This window comes from Morchella importuna (assembly GCF_003444635.1).
Source record: "Morchella importuna strain M04M26 chromosome Unknown Morimp01GS027, whole genome shotgun sequence".
Classification (NCBI taxonomy): Eukaryota; Fungi; Ascomycota; class Pezizomycetes; order Pezizales; family Morchellaceae; genus Morchella; species Morchella importuna.
Window position 1 is genome coordinate 196,661 of NW_025763424.1, and position 18,288 is coordinate 214,948.

Genomic DNA, 18,288 nt, shown 5'->3' on the forward strand with positions numbered 1-18,288 from the left:
GTCACTCTATAATGTTTAGAAATAGTTTAGAGATGTAATTGTCGTTGGGGTGGTTATATATATTATTGATGCTATTTAATTTCCTCCGGTCTCACTCGCTGTATCCGTGCCTCGCAATTTACAGTAAAAGCTACTACTAGAATAATTAAGATAACAAGGGTCTACCGTAGTACATTAATAGTGGGATTCTTGTAGCAGCCGTGAGCACTATATTGCCTGTGCCTGTTAGTAATCCTAGTGAGCCTGTATTTTATTAGTGTTATAGCTATAGGATGGCGGGGCCCGTCGCACGTTTTTAGACCGAACCGCTATCCTTCAGCATTTTGGGGGTAATTTTGGCTCCTTTATTGTGGCAGCTTTGATGGTCCCTGGTTGATGGTGCTGTTGTGTATCTGCGCATTTGGCTTTGAGTTTGCAGATGGTTGTTTTACTTAGGGCCTTGGAGGGGTTTGGGTTTTGGTGGATGCTGATAAGTCTGCACTCGTGGAGAACTGGATCCTATATAATTTGCAGGAGAATTTCAAGACAATCTGTCCCTCTCAATTCGTTTGCCAGAGCTCAGGGGCCGACAGAATGGGAGCTGTACTGAGCTATGTTCCGCACTTGGAGGAGAAACCAATCTAAATGGATGTCGCCCAAGATATGAGGGCATTTCATGCTCCTCTAGGTACATTAACCCGAATACCTTGTAATCGCTGTCAGTAAATGTAGTGTGGCTTTCTGCGGTTAGATGAGGGGGAGAAGGGGATCGATGGATTCAATGGGAGCGCCAAGGTGGATAGCCAAGTGCGAGTGATAGTACATGAGTAAATAAACCCAACCCACTTGGTCCCACGTTACCCCACCTCAACCCCACCACGGCGCAAATTTTTATAACGAATTCAACCTTCGGATCGATGAGATTATATTCAGTCCTCTATTTCTAATAGACAAGGAGAAAACTGGTCCTTAACCTCTAGCTGGCACAGTCTCTATCAGTACTATCTGTGTCGCATATCACACGAATCTACACACATATCACTACCAGAAGTCTTTGACAAACCGTTCACAACACAGGGAAGGCAGGAAGGACTGCGCGAGAACACCCCTATTTCGCCCACGACGGTGGAGAACGCAACAAAATACTTATGTTAAGAACAACACACGCAGAACACGCAGGACTACTGACACCTAGGCCATAGATAGGAAAACTGACGAGGCAAACAATTAGTGTCTCTAAACCCCGCAAAGCATCAACTCCGAAAAGTTTGGACCTGTGCATGACAACCAGCTGCCTATAGTTGGCTAGGCACAGGCTCCGAACCCCCTGCCTTATGCTCAGGGGGAGAACTTTTACAGATGTTCGCCAGTGCCGGCAAAGAGCGAGTGATTCACTATGATTAGTGCCAAGAAGATCCTCTTCAGGAACTTGGGCTGGCCAATAAAGGTTTACTTTGGATCCCTACGCCAGACCGCACAGTGTATTCCGGTGGGGCCTGGCGACCGATATATCCCCCTCGCCTGCTCTTTAGGCATCCGGGACAATGTATCTGGCTATTTCTCAGTACAGTGCTCTGCTTAGTTAAATAGGACCCCGTGAGTGGAACAGCGGGAGGTCAATCGCATCTTGACCGCCTCTATCGGTAATACTGCCTCCTCAATCTCCACCACCAGCATCGCCAGTTCTCGCCCCGCCGCCCCGACCAGGAGGAGGTCTTTGTTCACCCCGCCAATAACATTTATCACACCCCAACAGAAATCACCCGCACACCCCTAGCTTCACCGGTAGAGACATCCGTACCGTCACCCAGGGCTATAATTTCTTGGCTGTTTTTGTAACGTATAAGAACGGTGACGGTCTAATGTGCTCCGCGACACCGCTCGGGATAGGGCCAAGGTACAGTCTTGTCTCGGCTTGTGAAATGAGGGGGCCAGCCTCATCTCCCGCCCGTGCCGAGACAGGCTTGGAAAGTCGAGTGAGTAGCCGTGAGCCAAGACTACCTAACCTAAATCTCCAAAGAAACCGTTTCTTGGTCTCCCAACCAAAGAGTTTGCTGATGATCTATTAAAAATCCTTGATAGACTCGTATATATTCTTGGGAACTGACAACTGACATCTGCCGAGGGCCAGTCGTGATTTAGAGCGCGCTACTAACTTCTTTCTTACTGGTATTCGTGGCGCTATACCTCTTGGCGGATTTGAATTCAAGCAGGCCTCGAGTCGAGACCAAAAATATTTGGTGTCGAGTTATTCGGGGTAAGAGTTTCAAGATAAAATTCCAAAGTTCAAGACCTCTCTTCTACCACTCCCAGCCTTTACCTGCGACTAGACCCGTGGCTTGTGGGGACTAACCGAACCCATCACGCTAATAGGCCGTGCAAAACCGACGACTCGGCGGCCCGGCGGTTGATAATCTAGGCGCGGAGACGACGTAAAAGGTACGTAGGTGGCGGAGTTGAATGGACGGCTCTTTGGCGGGAGTTGGTTGGATGCTATAGGTACCTAGGGGAAGGGTTCACAAGAAAGCTAACGGCTGCCGAGTGATCTTGGGTGATCCCAATCTACCGAAATCCCGCAAACAACCGGGCGAAAAAGCCCCCACCAGTCAAAACTTATCCCGACTCCTTTGTAGACCGGTATTGGCCCTTAACTCTCAATTCAACTAGCAGCAGTTCCCTCAACCTAAGCGGTTCAACGCAACGATCAGATGAGATCTCTGCAGTAACCACCAGCCCAAAACAGCCCTACCTGCGAGCAGAGAAAAATACCAAGCACCCCTGACGGGGGGTACCTCCCACTTCACCCCACGTGGACCCTAACCCACACATAATCAAAATTACTTTACGGGTTAACTAGCTAGTCGGGATGATCCCAGGTAAGAGATTTTTAACCCGAATCGGAGAGGCAGGGGGTGAGAAGGGAGAGAGATGGTCTCGAGTGATATTGTGTGATTGATCGAGAAACGCCCCTAACTACAAACGAAAAGAAAGGAAAAAGGAAAAAGGAGAAAAAAAGGAAGAATTTCAAGCGTACATGCATACGTGCAGCAAGAAAAAAAAGAAAGAAAAATGGCAAAGTCAAAATACCCTCCCTCCAGATCCCAAAGACTCCACGTAATTAGCAAAAACTCCTCAAAAAAAATAAAAAATAAAAAATAAAGGTACATAATGCACCTCCAAACCGCGGTTGCGAAATGCATATGCAAATTAAACAATTTGCAATCTCACTCCGCCCAACAAAATAAGGTATCACTCATGAGCACAAGAGGAATTTTGTAGAGAAAAAAAACCACAGCTGGATGGTTTTTTTCTTATTTTGCACACTCTCACCACAGACAAAACCACCTCGTTACCGCGGAAAGCCTAGCTTGAAAAAAAAAAAAAAGGTTACAAAAAGGTGAGGTATGTGGAAGATGAAGAAGATACATATGCAGAAGGGCAAAGACTGTCCAAAGCGTCTAGAAAAATGTAAAAAGAGAAGAAAAAAAGGTTTGTAACATTGCGCCCTTTTTTTTTATGGAAAAAAAAGTTCAACCCCTTTTCTTCCTCCCCTCCAAATATGGCTCATGAGCTTTCTTCCCCCACCCTTACCTATTCCGATGATGCCTAACCTACCGAACCTGCGCAAACCAGACCGAATAAAAGCCCAACCCATGAAAGTAAATAGAAAATAAAAACTAATGAAAAATGTTCAAAAGGAATGTGAAGATATATCTCCACATCACGAAGGGTATAATGTAAAACACAAGAAGAAGAAAAACACCACACACACCAAGTAATGTACCAGAAGAATAGGCTTGACATAAGAGCCGAATGATGGGGATGATGTAGGTAAAGACGACACGATAAGTGTCATCAGAACAAACACACACATACACGCTGAAAAAATAATACAACAAAAGAAAAACCGTGATACATAAAAAATACAATGCTCTTATAGCTCTCTTTCTCACGACAGACTAGGACAATCTTGGTTTATAATCATTTACCGGGTTGCTTTGTCCATCGTATTTGAGTCGTCAAACGGGCTAACAGTCCTCTCGGGCACCTGTGCCACATCTGCAGGTGAACCCCGTGGGTGGTTATCAGGCGGTAATCGAGAGCTTGCTGGGGCTAGTAAATTATCAATTGCCACCGTGTTGACATCCGAAAAGGGCGACCTTGAGTCTGAGAATGGTGACCCTGTGTCCATGTCTGTGATGCAACTGCTGCACGCAGACTGTGAGCGCTTGAGTCTTGAGCCTGGCTGAATATCATCGTCCGAGTCGTCCGAGTCGTAGACGAACGATTCCGCGCTGTGATTCTCATGTACGGCCCTTACGGTACTAGGTCCAGCTACAGGTTTAGCTACATCCACAGTCTTGGCACTGTTCATACGACTCAAGAAAGTCTCTCCGACAGAGAAAGCAGGACTTGGCGGAACGTTCAGTACTGTTGGCTGTTCCTCAATTTCCTTGGGCTTTGTTCTGCCCTTCTTGCTCTTTATTTTCACAAGAGTGGGAACAGGGGGAATCATCGATTCCGACAACGGCGAACTACCCTGGCTGCTCCCCGACTTGACCGTGACCACAGCAGCTTTACCAGCACGGATGATATTAGGCTGAGATACCACTGCATTTTGACCATAGATAGTTGTTGCAACGGACGAACGATTATCATTGACAGTGTACATGGAACCGCGCAATATGTCGTCCGCAGAGAACTGGAAGTCGCCAGCCAAAGGTGATCGAGGATATTGTGAAGTAACTGGACTAGTGGCCATACCTGGAAGAGGTGGAACAGGCGGGACGAGGTGAGATGGAGTTGAAGGGCCGGAACGATTCGTGACTCCAGGGATATACGCGATCTGAATAACGTTTGACGCACGGGTACGAACGGTGGAAGCAATCGAAGCGACGGTGTGAGTAGAAGCCTATGTTATTATCAGTATGCTGTCCACTTAAAAATCCAAGCTTGGTGATATATACCCTAGCGCTCTTCAACATTCCAAAGTCGTTTTCCTTCTCAGCAGCAGACGCCGCCATCGACATTCTTGCCTTCTTCTTCTTGATGCAGCGGGTGTAGACCACGAACCCAATCAATCCCGCAACTGCCAGTCCACCAAATAATCCTCCAACAATAGCTCCAACGCCGCTCGAGGTCTTGGAAGTTGATGACGTAGTTTTGGCGTTGCACTGTACTTTTGAGCAGCTGTCACATGTTTGTGCTATCATTTGGCAATCCTCGTCCGCAGAGCAATTGCAAGTAGGGACAGCACAATCCTGAACACATCCGGGGTTTTGTCTAGCAAAGATGAGAGTACCAGGAGCTATATGTTGTTAGCGTTAGTTCTGTCGAGTGTTGGTGGTGATTGGTGTAAGCACTTACCAGGAGATGCAGCGGCTAGTGTTGAACCGCAATGCAATGCAAGTACCAGGAGTAGGCAGGAAGCCCTGAAAAGCGACTTTGAAGAAACCATTTCTGGTGATGATAGTGATGCTTGGTGATGAGTAGGTTACGGTGATGTCACTTGGTGACAAGTTGGGTTTTGCGACAGAAAGGGTGAGGAGTGCAAAAACTCAGGTGTGATTTTTTTAAAAGGAGTGGATGTAGATACAAGGTCTACTAAGGGACGAACTGAGAAAGATAATTAGCCCGACCGGCGGCAAAAAAGATCAATGAGTGTGTGGGTGAAGAAAGAAAGAAAGAGAGAATCGCGAAGGCGGAGGTAGAGGTGGAGGTGGAGGTGGAGGGGTGAGAGGGAAAGAAAGGAAAGATGCGAAACAATGGAAGCGAGTGTGGTAAGGGAGTGGTGAGAAAAGAGGAAGAAGGAGATTGGGGAAACAAACAATGAAAATGAGCGGAAAGCCGGGTACAACAGTGTTTCGCAACTTTTTCCAGGGCGCAACCGAGAAGGTCAATGCGACGTCGAGCAGTGAAGATCAGCCACCATAAAAATAAACCCTTCTCTACGTCAAGTCAAGAGAAATGATGGAATTTGTAACTGGCGAGAGAAACCCAAGACCCAAGGTACCTAGAGAATGATGATGGTGACGACAGCTGGGAGTGATGGGGAGGGGAGGAATGTGGCTACTATTTTACTTGGTCGTAAGCAAGAGCGACAGTGGGTGTTTCTCTGTGGACGAGAAGTTGTGATGGGTAGGGATTGGGGGTTCAAGAGGGGGGCACTGCGAGAGAGATATCCAGCGGTAATATGTACTCAAGCAGACGTGCCTGATTGACGGGTGAACTGGGGAACTCCAGGGAAAAAGGGAAGTCTCTCTTCTTTCGGATGTAATCTACATACGCGGTCATCTTATGTACATGTATATAGTATTCTTGCACCCTCGTCTTCTGTTCTAGGGGAGGGATGTGAAGTTGTCCCTAAAGATTAAGTGCATCGTTACGTTGGGTGTGTGTGTGTGTGTGTGTGGCTCTTCCTCCCTCTTGTTCCTATTATCCAAACAATCGCTGCATCTCTGTATTCCTATGCACTGTGGCACTTCCTTCAGAGCGGCAGTGTCCCTTCTCTCCTCTCCATACGCTGGCTTGCGAGATGAGACGGAGAAAGAGATGCCAGTAAAGCTGCCAGCCAGTACTGAGCCTGCCTACCTGCCCATCCTATCACTCATCCATCCAGAGGTCCCTGACAACCCAACACAGGGGCACGTTTCTGCCTGCAGGGATTCTAACCCACCAATTCGCGTAGAGCGGCACGGTTCGATGGCTGGGCTTCCTTCCCCAAAGCCTTCGCTGCTTTTTCACAAGCTGTGCCTTGCTTGGCATCTTGTCCCCCCAGCCCTTGCTCTATGCAAGATTGATGATGAATCCCTCCCAATAATCACGCTTGACGCCCATGCGACCATCCTTTGCCTGTCATTTGACAATTTGGACCCTTATGCGGCAAAGTGCATTTCCTGACAGGTGGCTCATCCTTCCTTTTGGTCAACCAAGATCCTCGTGGCTTTCCATTCCACCCCGGGTGTTTTTTCAGCCCCAAGGTCCCCTCCAAAACCTTTCCTCCATCAACAATGCTTCCTCATTCGTTCCCGGCCCTCAGGAAACGGGATTCTCGATGTTGTGGAATTAATTTCCCTGTATCCCAAGAGGAAATAAGAGTAGAGTTGTTATCTATACCAAACTGCTTGGTCCTGCAGCAGCGAAACAATCCATAGGTATCTCCCCCGGCGTAGACATGTGTTAAACAGCCATCAACCATGGGAAAACAATCTGTCCAGGGACAAGCTTCATAGTTGCTTAGATGTGGTTAGTCAGGCCCTAACGGTATATGAATCTCCGGAACTTCTCATCGCAACCAGTAAGCATTATCACCATCTCCGTCTATACGGTATGTGTATTTGCAAGTTTAGCCTCCTCTTAGTCAATCTCAAAGTCCAACGGATCTCGGGAAGAATATCGAGAAGATTCTGGGGAATATCATTTCATCCTTAACGCGTATCATGTCTTCACAACATGTCCGTTGTGCCATAAAAGGGATAGGAACGATGCCGTTTTCACAGGGAACGCGTGTATCTGCCCAAGCTTTAAGACACTATTTTTTGGGATTATCATCCAATCGGCCATATTTTTGGATCTCACACGCAATTTATCTACCCTGAAGTCCCTTCAAGACCATTTGGAGTTAGAAACACTCGAATGCACGGAATGACGATCTAATGGACGTTATTCGGATCATTCGGACGGGATTAAACCCACACACACTTCGGCTTTGTGAGCACCTATGCATCGAGATGCTTTTGAAGTTGAATATAATCCAAACTTGGTCCAAGCGTCATACTAGTAGACTCGGAACGCTTCAAGATTCAAACCATCCTGTAACGCTTCCTGCGCACATGTTACAATTCAAAAGCCACAAACACCCTACCAATTACTTGAAAGCTTTATATCATACTTGAAAACTCATCACCTTGTACGCCGTCGCGTGAATTGACGTTTTACAAGACGTTATCGAGAGGTCGCCTGTGCGGAGGATAACTCTGCAGACTTCCAGTAATCATTTATTCTACCTCAGCTTGGCATACATCTCGGGCTAATACGCGAACGGGCGTGCGAGAGAGTGAACGACAAATGTTTCTGTTCATTTCTCCATCTCAATGGATAAAGATCGCACGGGTTTGATGAGCCTAAATCTCCCGTCGTTCCCCGGATGTCTTGATTGCAAGAGTCAGCCCTAACGGAGTGATGTGCAGCAGATGGATTGGCTTTTACCTCTGATTGCTTATTAAATAGGGCTCGGGGCTATTGCGCTACTATCTCTACTCTAATAAAGCAGCAGTAGAAGATCATGTGATCTCGTAATAAAGCACGATCTTGACCTTTGCGCAAATTTATGCGTTAACAAGAACGGTAGCGACTGTGTAGATCCCTTTGCTTTAATGAAGGGTCTGTGGACCACTACCTCCGCGTGTGCTACCCACCACCGCCTTAACAACCCTATGTTCCTAGCCATGATCGAAATCGTCTATCAGCAGCGCAGGCCAGCGGCGTGGCCTTTTAGCCTTTAGGCAAGATAAGATCAATGGAGCAACTTATCCATATGATATTCTTAGATTAAGTATTTTTTGGTACATACATACGCCTCATTACTTATGGTCGTGCATTGTGGGCGTAGTAACTCAAGGTTCTTCACGATCATTTGAGATGGGGGGCGGCGACATACTAAGTGTCTAAGATATTTTTCTTTTGCATGACCTTGTCACACAAAATATCTAGAAAATGGAAAACTTGTTTCGACCTCAAAATGTTCAACTCGGACTTTTGAGCGCTGAGCTTGACCTGCACGGCTAGCCTTGCCCATCATCTAAGCTCGGCAAAAAAGTCATATCGATAGGCGCCTGTATTTCTTTTCCACCGTGCACCTCTCGGATGCAAATTGTCTAACTGTAGGTACTCTCTGACCTGGTATGGTTGGACATCAACTGGCCAGCTGGTGCCACTGATTTTTTAGGAGAGAATATAAATCAATCACTTGTGGTGCATTTTGTACCCCTACATCGCCTAGTGCTAGTATCTCGAACTTGGTTGGACAATTGTGGGAGGAAATGCACTGCGGAATCAGCTGTGTTCCTGCATACATATTACACTCGCATCATTCTCAGGTGTATTCAAGGATTTGAGAATTCTTTTTGTGCTTTTAAGTTTGTGTCTCTGGTCATGGACGAGGATCATAATTCGATTACTTATTTATGAGAAATGAGTCGACCAAACATTCTCTGGATCGGACCGCATCGGATGGGTTGTAAATCTATTGGTTTCTGATCATTTCCACCCTTGCATAAATACCGATGTTGATAAGCAAAAGCAAGTCTACAACAAGAGGAGAACATGGGATATCACTCGCGCATTTGCCAATGCTGATACTAAACACTAGCCGAAACTGTGCAGTGTAACCCTAAGCCTGTGAAGAAGCAAAACAAAGCAAAAAAATCTCGTTTTGTTCCTCGCAGCTCAGAAATAACAGTAATGATATATACCGGAGGCCTTGCTACATACCGCGTAAACAGAGTTGTTTATGATTCACATGGTGGATGCTTGATATTAGCTGTCAACAAGGCAATAGGTAGCTCAACAGCCGACGGCGACCAGGTAGGTAAACCTGGCCCCCTCTCTCCTGAGATGCAGCGGACCGCTCAAAGGGTGATTGATCTCTTGTGCCCAAAAGAGTAGGGCGATATAACCTCATTCTTACTCACGGTCTCTGTTAGGGCCTACTACGTATTGAATACACCAAAGATATATTTATTCCTCCTCTAACTCTAGACGGTCATGTATTGTATGACCTACCTACATATAGTACTCTAAAGCGTGGCACAGCACAGCCGAGAAAAATAAGCGCGATATGCGGATCTGAGGTTGACTTTCACCGCATCGACAAACAGGTCGTGTGCAACAACTACATCGTATGCAGGTACTAAAAATGGCAGGAGAAGGAGGAAGAGCGCAGTTACCGGAAGTAGCATAGAATGGCAAAGGTGGTGGTGGATCCCTGAAAAGGAGGATGATCAAACGTTGCACCTGCAGGGTTCCCGCGAGTGGTCGTTTCAGTAACGGATAACGGCTTAAACCCCCTCTGGACCCGCAAAGAACGAAAGCTTGACAACACAACGGCTCAAGAGAGAAAAGGGAGTCTAGAATCGGAGTGCACTGAGTTGCATTATTAAGGTTTTCATGTTGTTGCTGTGCACGAAACGGTGACGGGGGGTGATGAAGTGAAGTTACGTTACACCAAGGACTTTCACTATCGTTTCGAATTCAGGGCCCTACTAACCTAACTACGACATGAACCCGTGTAGGTGATGTACTCTACTTACTTAGCTCATCAGGGCGGGACCTGACTTTTCACCAAAACACAGAGGGTCCGAAGAAGGAGTTTGAGGGAAACCCCGGTTTTCTTTCCGCGGGGAGTTCCAGAGCACAATTGGTGGATCTGCCGGATACACGGGATGGGACATACAGTTCGGCCGTGGTAGAGTAATATATAATAATAAGCTTGTAATTAATACCCCAAGCAGCCAGGAGGACCGCATAATATAACTAAGCCCTCCAAGGAACAAACAATAGCACAAACGTCTCTGATATTGTCAACGACAACACTCAGTGATCGAATTGCAACAACCCCACGAGAAGAGAAAAACAAGGTTTCCGGGTTAGAGCGGGGTGAACCTAATGAAGTGACTGAATGGGCTGGGCCATGGGGTCGACATGAGCTAAATAATAGGTTTCGAATTGATTAAGATGACTACCGGCATATGTAGCTCGGGAAGATCACCATGGTGCGATGATGCTGTGTGTGGGGATACACAGCTATCACCTCTGCGGCGGCGTCTTCTTTGTTAAAAGCCTTATTCCGGTCGAGCGAGTTCCTTGGATCAATGCCCTGATTTCCACCGCTTTATCCATGCATAAACTCTTCTCTGGAAGTCAAACGCAAGCTACACTTAGTTCTGTTATCGTACTACAAAAACTGTCTAATGTCCTAGGAAGTCAATAATAGATCGACTCCAGTACTGTTGGTACCGCATCCATACGTTTATATACCCGGACTTGAAACGAAACTACGTGGGTGACATGAACATAGAGCGATCGATGCTTCTAAGCAGGAGAGCCCCGAGGGCTAAAGGAAAATTGAAGAATATATTGACCCCGCACTTTATGGATAAACCCTCCGGGGTTAGGGTAGTGAGCGCTTTTGTGGAGTTGGCATCGTGCGAGTTGCGGGGGCAAAGAGGATCAAGCTTGCACAGTGCTCGACGATGATTATGGTGGACCTACCTAAAGGGCTCTGATTACTCCTCTCGGTGGAGTACAGCTTTGGAGGTATTACTAGGTTCCTTGGAAGTACTGCAGAGAGCGAGGAATTGGGTTTGGTGAAATCCTACTGCGGTGTTTGGTACACGAAGAGTTTGATCGACTGGCTACGACTAGCTGGATACATCCGGTAACACGCCCGTGTTCACGTTAATTGCAGGTATTAAGATACCTAGCACTTGGTGGTATGCCCGCCTTCGTCCTATCAATATGCAGTGCGAGTGCGTTACCAGCAGTAGGTTCTTGTGACCAATTCCGTGGAAACTGGGGATCAACGATTGGCATTAGTTGGTGATTTATAGGGGAGATGCAATAGGAAACTGAGACCAATTAATAGTAGTACTAGCAAGGGGAAAGATCGTCGTGGAATGGAATAATCGTAGGGCTAGGTTAATAACAGCAGTGACACATAAAATAAGGAGATTCTTCTCATAATCAGCCATAATATACCCGCTATTTCATGGGTCAGTTTTTTTTTATATAACCTGACTTGCCGGTTCTTGTGCCTACTCAATTGATTTTGACACATTCGCAAAACCTTAAACTCATACTGTGCTACGGTTAAAAACTCGGCCCATGTAACTTTGTAAGAAGCTGATACCTCTCATTATATAGACAGAATCGAGTAAGAAATAATAAGAATGCGAATTAAGGTTTCCATTGTGACTCTTAATTGTGCCTCCAAGGCTCCATTTATGAAGCTAGCGAGAACCTTTCGCGGAGGACAGTGTTTTGTCGTACTCACCATCAATATTTAGGCTAAGACCATGGCCGGTGTAATGTATGCGCACTTCGACCCTTGTGTACACCTTGAACTTCCTCACCTCGCTCCAAAAGCTAAGCCAGTTCAGGGCGCTTGAAAGCGGCGCCCAAAGCTGAATGAATGCGTGTCCTATTAGGAAGGTCGATAGGTCGTGAGGGATGTGATATTATTGCTATTTTTTTTAGTAGTTTATATTTCCAGATTCCAGACTATGCTTAGATAGGTACCCGGAATGTTTTATACAGAGGTTAGGCGATATCATAATAACTTTAGTTACCTTGAACAGTGAGTGATAAGTTGTGAAGATAAATCGTCGGGCGCACACACAGCGCTCAATTGTGTTTATGGCGAGAAAACTCTGGATCAAAACATCCCGCAGGGTCCTGTCCAGCCTCCCTGCATGCCTCTGAAGCAGAGCCTTTGCTGATGTGTATATCAACTATGGTGAAGTGACTATTCACCTCGATTTCGTGATCTCTAGTACGTATGAGTTTTATCGACTATCTCTTTTGTGATACGTGGCTATACTTCATGCCAGTATGATTCGCAACTTGAGACGGACGATACAAGCACGGTCCCGAAAGTCTTAGACCTGGTCCTCCAGGAGGGGACGAGGGACGGGAGACGTGGATGAGGATGACATCTTGGCGTGAGGGCTAGGTTTTCTATTGTCAAGAGAAAAAAAGTACAAAAAGTACTGCAGCCGGGGATTAAATCCAGCTACTACTCCCACCCCTGGCTCGAACCCAGGACCTTCCGTCGTCCTGAGCACAAACACTCGGTGTCTAACCCGACGAGGAGTCTACCGAATAGACCACTCGCCCATGTTTGTCAAGGTTCGGAAGTAATACTTGGCAGGCTACTACCAAGATGAGTCGGGACCCTAACCCTTCGGCGACATCAGTGTTCACAAACACCTGTCCCAATGAAGTATCCACCTAGGTGTTCTAAATACACTTATGGAGAGCTTCGTTGAGAACATGCGCAGAGCCGTACAGCTATGGCTGGAGGGCGGTTAGGGAGAAGGAAAAAAGTAATCAAATAGTATAAAAAAAAAGAGGTTAGGCCCCCAGCCCTAGGATTCTAGCGACCCATCTACGGGTGGCCGAGAGGTGTCTTTACCAGGAGGGGCCCGGAAAGATCTTTGTGTGAGGATGCTTCTAGAAAAGAAAGTATAGATACTGGACTATTTGACTGCTTTAAAGGTAGATGGTTTCCCTGGCCACCCCCTCACGCGGAGAGTTAACGTAGAAAAGAGAAGATCAACATTCTAAGTGGCTTCTGTACCTCTCTAAGTTCTCCGCTAATCGCCATTGACTGTGAGGGTGAGGGGGGGTGTCTGAATGGCTAGGGAAGTCATTTATCACAAAAGGTTCTGACTGGGAGAGTTCGGTTAGAGCCAGGAAGGCGCATGTTCACACCAGAGCCAAGAACGAGTGATATCTCATGAGTAACACTGTTTGTGAACAGTCAACCCGCTGTTCCTTGGATATAGTGGAGAGGAATAACAGTATCAGTGGAATAAGCCCTGATTATATAAAGATCTGTATAAGAAATTTCGCATGTGGCTCGGGCTGATAGGTCGGGCTCACACATGTAAGAAAAGAATTCACTGCATACAATTAATGAATTAAAAAAAAGAAAAAGAATTCTACGATTAATTTCCCATAAAACACCGTGATTCTAATGTGCTATAGTTTCACAAAACGTATTAGATATGTGTATAGAACAAGGGGGTAAAGATACATGTATCTCTAAATGAAGTGTACTAATTCGTACGCTCTCTGGGTAGGTTCAACCCTCTGATTTACACGGATGTACCATAGCCGTAATCGATTTGAGTGAGCCACTCGACGTTTATCGCTGTATCTTATCTGCAATATTCTTATCTCGAGGGGGCAATTTTATCCTTGGCACTATTTCTCCGACTATATATTGAACTCAATCCCCCACTTCTTTTACAAACCATGCGTGAAAGCTCCCATTCCTTGCTCTGCAGGTGAGCAGGAGAGGCTTTCTCTCGAAACAAGTCGGAGGCTCCGGCAGATCTGAGGAGATCTGTTAGTGCCTCCGGCTGGCTAGAGGAAGTTCTTCTGTCTCGGAGAGTGGGGAATGGGACCTACAACTTTCACGTGGCCCTCTGTCCATCCAGTTCTCTTTTGAACTGGGAACATGGCTCTACTACTGGTTTCCCCGTTTGAAAAAATTCAAACGGGAACCGCGAAGCTACGGTTGGGCCATTCTTTGGTGGGTTAGGGTTTCTTCTTTGGTAGTTTTTTGTATGGTTTTTTTTTATATAGTTTTTTTTTATCTTTCGAATAAAAGTCTCTTCTATTCTTGCACATAGTTTTTGCCAATGAAATGTTTTCTCTCGCGACAATTAAAAGGGGCGCTCTCACGAGCCGGCAGGGCTCAAACGATGGACTTGGGGACGTTGGAAAGTTTTTCTACCAAAATATCGTTATCCCAGTACGTCCGTAATAGGAGGTTCTCTAGCAAATATAGGGTCCCAGTCTGCAGACGCCCACGGCTCCGCTACACCCCCCCCCCCCCCCGGTGCGGCGTCGTCGGCCCGCGCTCGACGGAAGCGGAACACACGACCGTTCCACCTTTAATATGATTCGATGTACTAGCTATCCAGCGATACTCTCAACAAGAGTGAAACCAACAGACTCCAAAAGCACTAATAGAGTACATGTAGTAAATATCTTGGTGAATCAATGAATCTTAATTCATGGCGGGATCTCAAGGCAGAAGCTCGAGGAGGGGTGAAAAGAGCAGAGGTTTCGGCCTCGTCCTGCCCGATGATCTATCTAGCATATGAATTGGAAAGATTGGCATATTTTATCACAGAACACGCTTATCGAGCTATTGTATGTCCATACCGCTCACTATAATATGAGTATTTTACTCGGTGAAAGCTGCTCATAACTGGAGCGAAGATCACTCAAGGCACCAGAATATTGGTGGTGGTCTTGATAGTTGATGGTTGACCTTATTGGTAGGAGGATAAAAAATCGAGAGATACGTTTCTAAGTAGAGTGGATATCCAAAAATGATCTGGTGAGTTCGATAAGATCGAGGAGTAAGAGGAGCTATATCAAAAGAGAATCAGTTGATATATAAGAAAGTAGACATACTCGATCGTCTGTGGGTATAGCATCAGTCGAAGGGCTGAGGTTTTATGATATACTAGAGTTTCATGAGTGATATCACGGCTGCTGGGGCTGGGATGAGTCAACAATGATAGAAGAGTATCGCACACACCTTTCTCGTCACACGCTTTACATTACTCTACACTTCCATAGACCTTCTGGAGATCTCGCTCCTAAAGTGTATATATGTAAGTATGCGTGCATGTGATGGCATCTTAGTGTTCGGCGTCTTAATTAAGTCAAACTCGAGCCCGACTGATCTTGCACGACGAAATAAGGTTTCAAAGGCCACCATACCCATACCCGGCCCGAAGGACTGTCTTACGTGTCAGAATCGAATATGGTACTATACATGTAGCTTTCATAGACGCAATTGCTACCACTGAAATAGTTCGGCACTCGAACTGCTTCTCTAGGTTTCTGTGGAGGTTCAGAGAGTACAGATCTCGACAAGGCACCCGCTCCTGTGAAAATTATAAACATCTGTCTACAAGAACTAACCTTAATTGAAACAATGTATTTGTGCAGAATTAATAATCTCGTCGTCGAATCTCGCATAATTTTCATTTTCACTAAGTATCTAGTATTGGTTACAGATATAAGTGCAACAATACTTCTCTATAATTTTTGTAGTCATTAAATAATATAGCAATCAGTAATCCTTATGATGAACATCTATTAACTTGTTGATTGCAACACCTGGATAGATTCAGACTCCAAAATTTAATTCAAACTAAAGTTTACTTTAACCTCTTACGCATGTGCGGCCCAGCTTACTATACTTTTATCCTTCTGTGGGTACGTAAGATGATATCTGGCAATTACTGTTTTCCTTAGTAAAATAAACTAGTGTGATCGGCAATTACCAGTTCCAAGAGGTTCTGTATGGCAAAGAATAGGGAAGCACGGACTTTCCATGGAAGAGTATATAAACCCCGCTTTTCCTTCTCTCCTTCTCTCCTTCTCGTATATTTATCCATACTCTGTAAAGCTTGCCCAGCTACATATCTTGAGCTACTCGACTTTTGCTATATTATTAGGATAGTCAGTGCTATCCATATCTCCGCCCTCTACCCACTCTCCATTCTCCTCCTCCTCCTCCTCTTCTTCCCTTCCTCTATTCTCCTCTTCTCCTCTTCTTCAGGGATAATCTCCCTTTCCTCGTCGACTTCCCCGGCCTCAGAAAATTTCCGAGGGCACCCTCCTCCTTCTCCCTTCTCCTCCTCCTCCTTCTCCCTTCTCCTCCTCCTCCTCCTCCCTTCTTCTCCTCCTCCTCCTCCCTTCTTTAGGTATCGTCCACCCACCCTCTACCTTGTTCTCGAGCCTCGAAACATTTTGGATTTGTGCCTGACATTGAAAGAGTAAGTCCTTATTATCCCTCATTTTCTGGACGATTAACTGTTATCTGTTTTTCTGTTAGATGTTTGTTTAGAATCATATACTAATATATTTTATAATCACAGGGAATATATTGTGCCCTTCCTTTCCGCCCCTTATGTGCATCCGGGCACCAATAAGAACCGAGTTCTTCCATGGCCGAGGCAGACTGTGGTGGTCTGCCCGAGCAGTAGCAAATTGTGCCGCCCTAGCTGGGAGGGATAGAGGAGTAAGTTACCCCCAATTTCCGGTTCTCAACATGAGTTTATCTATTAGGTAACTAAAAATCAAGTATATAGGGAAATAAATGATATCGGCGAATTCCAGCAGCAGCGTTAACGCTCAAGGAGCAGGTCTTCCGGCCAAGTAGTCTTCATACAAGACACGGTGGGCTACAACACCTTGTATGTATGTTCCTGAACTCGCTCTTTGCCATATAATTTGGTTATACTAACGTAAGGCAGAGCCCCGAGAATCCTAAGCTTGTTTTATTAAGGGCCAGGAGCCTCTTCAAGGTCCAGTGGACCTTTGAACTATCCTCCCGGGGTGGTGGTTCAAACGAAACCTGTAAGGGAGACCGAGCTTTGTCTTCGCCACCACTACTTCTGGCTCTTTTAGGAGACCTGGCTGGGGGTCGGGAGAGGAACCTGCACAAAGTCATTATGTGGCTGATCTGCTCTTTCCTTCCTTAAAACTGGTGCCCCCAGTTAGGGGGCTAGACATCCCTTTCGTCTCCTTGAGACAAAATAATCCGTGGTTTCTCTGTTGCGTTTTCCGCGTTCGTCGGGGAACTTGCTCCTTATGTTGAGTTGGGACCTCGCGGTCTGGTAGTCGTGCTACAAATTCTGTATCGGGTCGGCTTTGTTTTGTTGTATATATTTATATAGTGAAGGAAGGTTGTGTGAATGATGTGGGGAGACATCTTATTCTTAATCAAATTAGTTGTAGTTCTTTAACTTTACTGATCGCTCTGTTCAATTAGTACTTACTACTGTATTATCAACCAATCATCTCCACTTTAATATGTAGCTTTGTGACAACAAATGAGAATTGCCAAGACCCGAGTGATGATGCGTGATCCTGCCATTGGTATACCCACTGGCTTCTTTCGGCGCGCATACACTGTAAATTTACATGTATAGCGCCCGGCCCGCAAGTAGAGTATTAGTAGCTATACACAGCACGCAACCGACTCTGGTCAGATCAACTGACTATACAAAGAAGCCCACTGATCCGTCAGGTCTGAGATGTACTTCCACGTAAAGGCTCATGCTTTCTCGATCGAGCTATATGTTGATATGATGCGTATTGTGCCTTACTTAAGCGGGCCATCTCTCTTGCTGGTGAGTCTAGATAAAGGCGATCCCTGTGTTGTCAGTCTTACTGGTGTTCACTGCTTCCAGGTTGCAGTCGTAACGCATATGTTGTGGCTCTGTTTGTTGTTGCTGTAGTCATAGCTACACTAGGTTTAAGCCTGTGGTGGTGGCAATAGTGCTAGTTGCACCGACATTTGGTCATAAGCCATCACTCACGGTTTCATAACCCGGACTAGACAGCAATGCAGCCACTCTACCAACACGTTGTAATGCTTCTCTAATCTAAATCTAGAGAGCAACTACGAATGCCCGGCTGGCCTAACGTCTTGAAAAAGGTCAGTCCTAAGACTTTCAGGAAGCCTTTCAAGGCAATATCCGAGATTCCTTGGCC

The 18,288-nt window shown here is 45.9% G+C and overlaps 1 protein-coding gene across 1 annotated transcript; it reads right to left on the minus strand.

Moving 5' to 3' along the window:
* Positions 1 to 3,964: 3,964 nt before the first annotated feature.
* On the minus strand, positions 3,965 to 5,437 carry LAJ45_07980 (uncharacterized protein; the record flags this gene model as incomplete). The annotated part of the gene is made up of 3 exons (XM_046117534.1): positions 3,965 to 4,891; positions 4,947 to 5,287; positions 5,347 to 5,437. The coding sequence occupies 3 exons, from the start codon at positions 5,435 to 5,437 to the stop codon at positions 3,965 to 3,967; spliced, it is 1,359 nt and encodes a 452-aa protein (XP_045969183.1).
* Positions 5,438 to 18,288: the final 12,851 nt, after the last annotated feature.